The 10,284-nt window shown below is 35.4% G+C and overlaps 1 protein-coding gene across 1 annotated transcript in view; it reads left to right on the top strand.

The window, feature by feature from the left end:
- Positions 1–534: 534 nt before the first annotated feature.
- Positions 535–10,284, top strand: part of LOC118187331 (transmembrane emp24 domain-containing protein 5-like) — a 51,289-nt gene continuing 41,539 nt past the window's right edge. Inside the window, exon 1 of the mRNA XM_085819260.1 lies at positions 535–998. Coding sequence (XP_085675386.1) covers positions 816–998 — 183 coding nt within the window. The 5' untranslated portion in view covers positions 535–815. The remainder of the gene's footprint in view (positions 999–10,284) is intronic.

Raw genomic sequence — 10,284 nt, 5'->3', positions numbered from 1 at the left:
GGCGTCGCGAATCGGTGCGAATAGAATCGGAATAGCATGTGGCGTCTCTATGGAATAGTTACGAAGAAAAGAACCACATGACCTGCTACTATTAACAACTATTGTATAATGCTAGAATCTTATGAAAATAATAAATAAAGAAATTTAATGGCATTCTAGTGATAGAGAAACAGATATTGTATAGAGAACAGAATGTTACTTATCTGAATATTCCGTTTCAGGGCATCTTTTGGATTTCTCGTGTTGATAGTGAACAGTTAACAAAACACCTGAAGTTTCGAAGAAGCCAAGTTTCCTTTTTCAATTTGATAAATGAGACATTGCATAGGAAAGGTGCATTAAACTTTTTTAGAGAGTTGAAAACATTTACTGAAACTTTTATTTAAAAAATTTCGGAGCTATGTTTACACACTGCATCCAGCTTTCAGTTCAGTCATAAAATTTGTAAACAGTTACCTCTCGTCGGTCTCCCAAGAGCGGAGCATGCGTCGTTCGCGACAGTTACAATTTTCATCTCATGTAATAAACGTCAGAAATGTTTTATATGTATTTTTTCAAAATAAAAGTATTGAGGGAGGGATTAAAACTAATAAATTCTTCTCCCATATTTCTCATTTGTTTTGCACGTGAATGCAGTCGGTCGTCAACTAAACTTTTATCTGGGCTTTTAATTCAAAGTTCCTGTTGAACGAAGAACGCGTGTATATAGTAAACAAAAGTGTTGTTTCGTAATATTTAAGTGGATTTATCTGTAAAGTGTGCTGGAAACATATTTTTAAACTATATGGTTTAACTTAAGTCACTTATGATTTAAAATGATGACATACTTAATTTATATATATTTTTCTTTATCTCTTTTGATTCCTGTAATCAGCGGTCAAAAAGATCATCCCTACGATGGAGCCGAAAGTGAGCTGACGATCACAGTAAATCCAGGCGCAGTGGAATGCTTTTTTCAGAAAGCAAAATCTGGCAGTTTGGTAGAAATAGAATATCAGGTGCGTTTTTCTTATAACTTTAAGTTTGCAGTATGACAATGATGTAACCGTGCGCTCGGAACAGTGGTTCTTGAAAAATTTGTCACCACATGAATGCATTAATTCCTCCCCGGCAAACTGAGAGGTTCTAATTTAGGCGATATATCAGTATTTCACGATAATGTAGTTGACAGTCGATATGATGGTTAAAATGCGGTTTAGCCCACTGCTTGGTGATTGTTTTTCAATGGGCAATAAATGCGCCAACATGGCTAACCCAATGTTTTGAAGCTGTGTTGTTACTATGTTGCCACTAAATGTTATCGCCCTGTGTTATATTTAAAGAAATTAAATTTTGAAAAATCTGCAAAAATGTTTCTCGCATTGTGATAAAACAACGGTACCTAGAGCCATCAAATTTTGAATAACATACATTTCCAACCTAATATGGGTATCTGGAAGCCCAAACTTGGAATTATTTTTATTATCTGATTGATATTTTGTAAAACTTAACGAATTTTTCATTAGCAAACTCAAAGATTTCAAAGCGAGCAATGGCAACACAGTACGGGAAAAAAAAAACATTTTTACGTGCAGAGTGCAAAACTGTGTATCGGAAATTCTAAAGATATGCTCATTTTAAAATTATATTGCGGTTGAACTGAATTTTATGGTTTAAGTGTAAAGAACATTATATTTGATAAAGAAAGGTAACACACAAAACGTTAAAAAAAAAGGCCCTTTGGGCGCAATGTAAAATCTGAAAGCTTTGTATGGTTCGTTTTAAAGTTGCTTATTTTTAATATTTTGTATTTCTTTTTGGCTCAATCCTAGAAGATTGGAAAAGCTGACGTTTTGCTATTCTCTGATTTTTTTTAATGAAAATAGATTGATATGTACATGGGCAAAGCCAATGCAGTGCGCAATGCCGAATTTGTGCGTGATGCCGAGCATGTGCAATTCTGAGATGTTTTTTTAAAGTGAAAATAGATCGATTTGCACATGGGCAAAGCCAATGTGGTGCGCAATGCCGAGGATGTGCGCGATTCTGAGTTTGTGCAATTCTGGGATGTTTTTTAAGTGAAAATAGATCGATGTGCACATGGGCAAAGCCAATGTAGTCGCAATGCCGAGGTTGTGCGTGATGCCGAGTTTGTGTAATTCTGGGATGTTTTTTTAAGTGAAAATAGATCGATGTGCACATGGGCAAAGCCAATGTGGTGCGCAATGCCGAGTTTGTGCAATTCTGGGATGTTTTTTAAAGTGAAAATACATTGTTGTGCACATGGGCAAAGCCAGTGTAGTGCGCAATGCAGAGGTTGTGCACGATGCCAAGTTTGTGCAATTCTGGGATGTTTTTTTAAGTGAAAATAGATGTGCACATGGGCAAAGCCAATGTGGTGCGCAATGCCGAAGTTGTGCGTGATGCCGAGTTTGTGCAATTCTGGGATGTTTTTTTAAGTGAAAATAGATTGATGTGCACATGGGCAAAGCCAATATAGTGCGCGGTGCCGAAGTTGTGTGCGATGCCGAGTTTGTGCAATTCTGGGTTGTTTTTTTAAGTGAAAATAGATTGATGTGCACATGGGCAAAGCCAATATAGTGAGCGGTGCCGAGTTTGTGTAATTCTGGGATGTTTTTTTTAAGTGAAAATAGATCGATGTGCACATGGGGAGAGTCAATGTGGTGCACGATGCTGAGTTTGTGCAATTCTGGGATTTTTTAAAGTGAAAATAGATCGTTGTGCACATGGGCAAAGCCAATGTAGTGCACAATGCCGAAGTTGTGCGTGATGCAGAGTTTGTGCAATTCTGGGATGTTTTTTTAAATGAAAATAGTTTAATGTGTACATGGGCAAAGCCAATGTGGTGCGCAATGCCGAGTTTGTGCAATTCTGGGATGTTTTTTAAGTGAAAATAGATCGATGTGCACATGGGCAAAGCCATTGTGTTGCGCGATGCCAAGTTTGTGCAATTCTGGGATTTTTTTTAAGTGAAAATAGATCGATGTGCACATGGGCAAAGCCAATGTAGTGTGCAATGCCAAGTTTGTGCAATTCTGGGATGTTTTTTTAAGGGAAAATAGATCGATGTGTACATGGGAAAAGCCAATGTAGCGCGCAATGCCGAGTTTGTGCAATTCCCTAATGTTTTCTAAGTAAAAATAGATCGACTTGCACATGGACAAAGCCAAGGCAGTGCGCAGTGCCAAGTTTGTGTAATTATCTGAATTTTTTAATCTTATTTAATTGACTTCAAATTGTATAGCAGCTTTTCTATTCACTGTTTCTGGTATGCATAGTGACTGATATCTCTTTAAGAAAATATGTATGCACGCAAATAAATTTTAACAAATGAATCCTTCGCATGAATCATGCATTTTGCGAGAAATAAACTTCCATGTTTGAATGAAAATGTAAATTTCTACGAGGTTTAAACCTCTCGCATTTGTTGTGAATTATTCATAGCGTTTAAGCGAAACTAATGGTATTTTGTGTTTTAAACTTAAATTTCAGTTTTTATTTTGTCTTTTAATTTCATTATATTTGTTGTCTTTTTTTAATTTCCTATTGTTGACAATATTACTTATCGTAGCTTTAGATATCGAAAAGCCATGGCTTTCACAGCGTTTTTTAATAACTAGATACAAATAAATTTCTTCGGAGAAGGCACAAATGTCCGAAGACAAATTGTCAAGTAGCAGACGATAATTTATGCTTTCAAAAATATATACTTGCAGTTAAAAAGAATTTCCAAGCAGACGATTTCTTTTGGAATTTTTACTTCGTAATTTGAGCAGTTAATTCAGTTGCCGTTTGAATGTTCTTATTTGGTAGTTATCAATCGAGTGGTTTTATCTGTGTGTTTTTAACATTTTTCTGCATATATTTCATTAAATAACAGTCACTATGGATTTATCTGTGATGCTGAGAGAGGTGAGTGATTGTACATGTAAATTTATTACTTTATTGGAAGTGCAAGGGAAACGTGCCGTCATTGAATAGTGTATGAAAGTTGGTTTGATTGCTACTTTTTTTGTTTGTTCGAAATGTGGTAAAAATATGCGTTTTTGTGAGAGAAAGGGAAGTATAGATGGATTTGAATGGCGATGTAGAAAGCAAGGAAAAGTGAATGCGCATGATGTTTGTAGGAGTATAAGGAAAGGTTCATGGTTTAGTCATAGCCATTTGAGTATGTGTGATATTTTGAGAATTACGAGGTGTTGGTTTTTGAAAATGGGAAATGAATTTGTGACTCAAGAAGTGAAAGTGCATGAACATGCTGTTGTTGATTGGTTTATGTTTTGCAGAGAAGTGTGTATGACGACTGTGATAAATGATAGTGTTCCAATTGGTGGTGAAGGAGTAATAGTTGAAGTGGATGAGAGCAAATTCGGGAAAATGAAGTATGGAAGAGGAAAGCCTGTGGACGGTCATTGGGTAATTGGTTGGATAGAGAGAGAAACGAACAGATGTCTTTTTAGAGAGTTTGAGAATAGATCAAAGGAGAGTTTGGAGAGAGTGATAGTTGAATGGGTGTTGCCGGGATCAACTGTGGTTTCAGACTGCTGGAAGGCATATGGTGGACTAAAAAATTTAGGTTATGGCCATCTGACTGTCAACCACAGTCTGTACTTCCGTGATCCCGAGTCGGGTGCGCACACTAATTCCATAGAAGGTACCTGGTCTGGAATCAAACGTGATTTACGTCGAAATACAAACCACGTAGATGGCGAATTTGATTCATATTTAGCGGAATATATGTGGCGAAAATGGCACAACCACTCACTAAGTGATGAACATTATCGTGCCTTTTTAGCGGCAATCATAAAGATTTATCTGCCGGAAAGAGCCGATAAAACTGGGTAAATTTTCTTAAAGATGGGGTTTAGGAAGGTTCCCGCCCCCCGACATAAATGAAAAAAAAAAAAAAAAAAAAAAACCCTCAAAAAGACTTTTTATTTTCCTGAAAAGGGTAAGTGAAAATATTTTTTCTTTTTAAAATTGCTTTTTTCTAATATTTTCTTATTTTCTTTCACTGTGAGAAATTAGATTTTTTAAATTTATTAATGTGTAGAATTCTAATACGAGAGTATAGAACGTGGTTTAGGAACTTAAAAAACAGGGAAATGAAAGCTGTGTATGATGTTGATATTCAATCATAAATATTTTTCTTTTTTTATTAATGTAAAGCTTAAAAATGTTTAGAAAATAATGAAGATTGTTTACTTACTAGTATGTAAGAGATAGTGTCGTTATGTAGCAATAAGGTAATTTTGTAAAGATGATAAGTTAAAATGTTCCGCAATATGAAATTAAAATTAAAAAAAATCTGTTTTTATTTGTATAAATACTAAATCTTAAAAATATTCAACCTGTATGAGAGACTGTGACGTTGTTTACAGTTTTAATAATTGTTACAATTCACTTACCGTATTATAGTAGTTTGAAATACAAAAAATTTAGTATACTTATTTCTACATCATTAGAGAATACGTTGTGACGTCACAATCTTAGTCCCACCCATTTATGAACGTCACATAGCTCCGCCTTCGCAACTTTGTTTATGCAACGTATTCTGATATTTTACTGGCGATTTTCAAAAAATCGCCGCTACTGAAAATCACCAAGCAGGGGCCTAAAGCACATTTTCACCGATATGATGCAAACTAAAAAAATTATGGGCCATGGAAAAATTACCTGGTAAAATCCTAGTATACGGTGCAGCCTTGGCACGATTTTGAAAATTATCGCCAACACCGAAAATGATCCAAAAAATGTCTCTCTCTCTCTATATGTATATACTATACACTATATACTATGTGTGTATATACATATTATATACACCATATACATAGTATCTTAGTATATACTATGTATAACTATATATATTCTTTGAATTGACCCATTTACTACTCATCGTATATGTCCCGTTTTTACTGCTCATCATAAAGTCGCCAAAAGTAGCCAAATCTTGTGTGCACCGGATACTAGGATTAAACTAATTACTCTTTTACTTCTCATCATATATATCGCGGGGCCCACCAACGGCCGAGCGGGAAAGTCGCTGAACATTGGTAGTTCGGTCCAAAGTTCGAATCACGTGAAGTGGCTGTCTGCATGGGCATTTTTGTGTTTTTCCCTATGTGTAGCGTGTATACACAGGGCCGTTCCTAGCAGGGTTGCAGTGGGAAAAGTACGCGGCGGCTGGACTCTCGCGATACCATGGCTGAATATTTTAAATTCATTACCTTTGTCATATGCAAGTCCTTTTTACACAGTTTGTCACATGTAAGTACTTAATGAGTATGGAATAAAAATTTTATTAATCATTGAGCATTTTTTTTTTAAATTTGGGAGCGGCAAGTACACGGGGAGCCAATGACCTAGGGACGGCCCTGTGTATATGAGCCAATTTACCTTAGCAAGTCTTTCATGAAGGCATCCTTACCCTTAGGCAGGTAGCCCTCAAGGCTTTGCCTTAATCATATAAACCTAACCAAACCATAAATGTGGCGTTTACTGCTCATCATAATGTCACCAAATCCCGTGTGTACTAGGATTAAACCAATAATTTTCCTAAATTTCATATTGGCTTCTAATATATTATTAAAATTTATAGAAAAATGATCTAATGTTAAAACATTCTCTTGTCTCTAAAAGACAGCATTTTGGTAGTGTAACTTTGATTATGGTAACTTGGCGATTTTTTGGCGACCAATGCCATTTTGTTTTCACAAAGTAAAGGCATGTTTTTTTTTTTTTTTTTTTTTTTTTAAAGCTTAACCTTTTTTTCCAACAATCTGCTAGACGAATTACGCTTATGCTAGAACTTTAATGGAACAAAAGTGCTTAATCATGACGAAGATTAGGTGCGAATTTGGGAGAAAGTTCAAAATCACAAACTGCTTGCCCTGTTTTTAAGAATTGCCCATACACGGTAATTATGTACACATCGACCTATTTTCACTTAGAAAAACACCCGAGAATTGCACGAAAATGGCACAGCGCACACTCTTGACTTTATACATGTACACTGCTAAAGTCCTAGCTAGTAACCTTTATCGCCTTACCAAAATGTCGCCAAACTACCTGTTATCATATTCCAAAGATTAGCCACTTTTTGTCCTTGAGACTTTGCAGCTAACAGTTCTTGTTTTAGAAAGCAAAAAGCTGATTTATTGTTGCACTCTATAATTGCATCTAAAAGTAAAAATATCAGCTAAAGTGCATAATCGCCCACTTATTTAATTGGCGTTTGTTTGATGCTTTTTACAAGAGTAAGAAGAATTGGATGTTTGTCAATTTTCTTTGACTTTTTAAGTGAAAATAGGTCAATGTGTGCATGAATAAAGTCAAACGAGTGCACAATGCCATTTTTGCGCAATTCTGGGATTTTTTTTTTAAGTGAAAATAGGTCGATGTTTACATGGATACCAAATATGTGCAGTTCTTAAAAACACGCCAAGCAGTGGGTGATTCTGCACTTTCCCAAAGTATCTAGTGTAGGATAACTTGAAGGAAGCACTTCCGCAAAGACCCCATCAATTGTACACACTGTCAACAATGGCGATAATATTTCAAGCCTGGTAATCTAATGGATTTGCTTGTTCGGAAGTAGCAACCATTTTTTTTTTGGCACTATTTTTGATTCCTTACATTGCTGCTAATAATTTTACATGTTGTAGCATTACTGTTACATTCATTGTTTGCCTCTGCAGATGTAATTTATTCTTCATTTATTCACTGTCATTTTATCTGTCCATTTTATCTGTTAATCATTCCATAAATTTTGTTAATCCGCCAACTGGTGCACATACCCAGTCTACAGAATTGAATAAGAGGCCTCTGAAAGTAAAATCGCCTTCCCCCCCAAAATGAAGTCTTTTCGAGCTTTAGCTAAATTTAACTTACATATGCTTAGTAACATGCTGTGCAATAAATATCATGTCGAAAATTTTAAATTTGACTTGCATATGCTTTATGTCATGTTTTATTTCATCGCTAAAGTTATTAATGGGTAAAGTGCAGAATCGCCCACTTATTTGTTTGGGCGCTTTTTACAAGAGTAAGAAGAATTGGATTTTGATCATTTTTCTTTAACTTTTTAAGTGATAATAGGTCGGTGTGTACATGGATAAAGATCAAGGAAGTGTACAATGTCATTTTTGTGCAACTCTGGGATGTTTTTTTAAGTGAAAATAGGTCGATGTGCACATGGATACCGAATATGTGCAGTTCTTAAAAACGCGCCAAGCAGTGGGTTATTCTGCACTTTCCCCTTATTAATATTGTTGAGCTTGGCAATAAAAAAGGAATATCGTGAAAAGGCTCTTTGCAAAAGAACACTCAGTTTGAATTATTTGGTAATAAATATAAATGTTCTATTAATGAGACAGTAGCCAAAATGAGTACAAGCTTGCCAGTGATGGCAACTTTACATTGTGAACAGTGGCAAACATTATAGGTTATAAATATGACTTTTGAACCAGGTTTGATTTTTGTGTTAGATTTAGATGCAGAAAATGAGATGGATATTATGATTTGGCAAATGATGAAGAGTCTACTGTTAAATTCTTTTAGCAAAAGTCAAAAAAATTTGTTAAGATAACTGTTCAATAAAGTAATGGTTTAATTTTAGTTTTAATGCAGTACCAAAATGACAATACTGCCAGTGATCATGCAGTGAGAAAATAAGCGTGCAAATCCAAAATTGATTTGCTGATACATCTATTTCTAGCAAGGGAAAAAGATAATTTCTGACTGATTGGTAGTGCAGTTTTGCTGCTATTGTTGTGGCTAATCTCACTTGTCTGACTTGATCAGAACAAGTCCATGAATTTTATCACTCTAGGATTGTGTCTGTCATTTACATAAGAATTGAGTTGACATTATGACTTTGCCCAGTTCTGTCCCAAATTTTTAAAGGATAGTGTTACAGAAGGTGGATCGGGTAGAGTAGACTTTAAGGTACCCCTTGTATTATGGCGAAGTTGTTGTTTGATTTATCGCCAAGTTGTTTCATTTATGGTAGCCTGAGTAGTTGAATGTTATGGAAACCGTATTGTGATGTAATCGGGTGCATGATTCTGGGAAATTTTGAATCATGGGATGTTTTGTAAGTGTTTTTGTGGTGTGTGTTAAAACCGTTTAGATGGATTTGAATGGGTTTGTAGGAAGAAAGGCTCAGATGGTCACTATGTGAAGCGTTCGATCATAAACAGTACCTGGTTTGAAAAAAGTCATTTGAGTATGATTGATATTTTGATTTTTACGTGGCTCTGGGTGTACGAAGCGAACTCGAAAATCATGGTTAGTGAATATTTGCTTTTGGTATTTGCTTAGATGTATAACATGTTTTTCCTTTTTTTATGTTATTTTATTGAGATTATGTATTTTTTGTTTGCCTATATTGTAGACTTTGGTGCTCCTTTGACATTTTGGCTAATCTTTGGAATATGGTAACAGGTAGTTTGGCGACATTTTGGTAAGGCGATAAAGGTTACTAGCTAGGACTTTAGCAGTGTACATGGATAAAGTCAAGAGTGTGCGCAATGCCATTTTTGTGCAATTCTGTGATGTTTTTTCAAGTGAAAATAGGTTGACGTGTACATGGATACCGTGTATGTGCAATTCTTAAAAACGCAGCAATCAGTTTGAGATTCTGCACTTTCTTCCAATTTTGCACCTAATCTTCGTCATGATTAAGCAGTTTTGTTCCATAAAAGTTCTAGTAGCATAAGCATAATTCAGCTAACGGATTGTTGGAAAAAAATGTTAAGTTAAGAAAAAAAAAAAAAAAAAAAAACATGCCTTTACTTTGTGAAAACAAAATGGTGTCCAAACAAAAACTAGCAGGTTGCTGTAGCAGGGTTGGTCGCCAAATTTTCGCTAAAAAATTGCCAAGTTACCATAATGCAAAGATTAACCGACTTTTTAAGTGAAAATATATCGATGTGTACATGGACAAAGTAAAGGGAGTGCGCAATGCAAGTTTCTGCAATTCTGGGATTTTTTTTAAAGTGAAAATAGGTCGTCGTGTACATGGGTAAAGTTAAAAGAGTGGGCAATGCTATTTTTGTGCAATTCAGGCATTTTGTTTTAAGTGAAAAAAAGTCGACGTGTACATGGATAAAGTCAAAGGAGTGCACAATGCCATTTTTGTGGAATTCGGGAAGGGGGGGTTTGAAGTGAAAATAAATCGATGTGTACATGGATACCGAGTTTGTGCAATTGTTTGTCTTGTTATTTTGGCTTTGTGTAGTGGCGATTTTGCGCAAAAATCGCCGCTTCGCAAGCCAAAATAAT

Source organism: Stegodyphus dumicola, chromosome 1, assembly GCF_044657685.1.
Source record: "Stegodyphus dumicola isolate Sdum_Otavi_A_Nest chromosome 1, ASM4465768v1".
Lineage (NCBI taxonomy): Eukaryota > Metazoa > Arthropoda > Arachnida > Araneae > Eresidae > Stegodyphus > Stegodyphus dumicola.
This window is presented reverse-complemented; position numbering and strand designations above follow the sequence as displayed.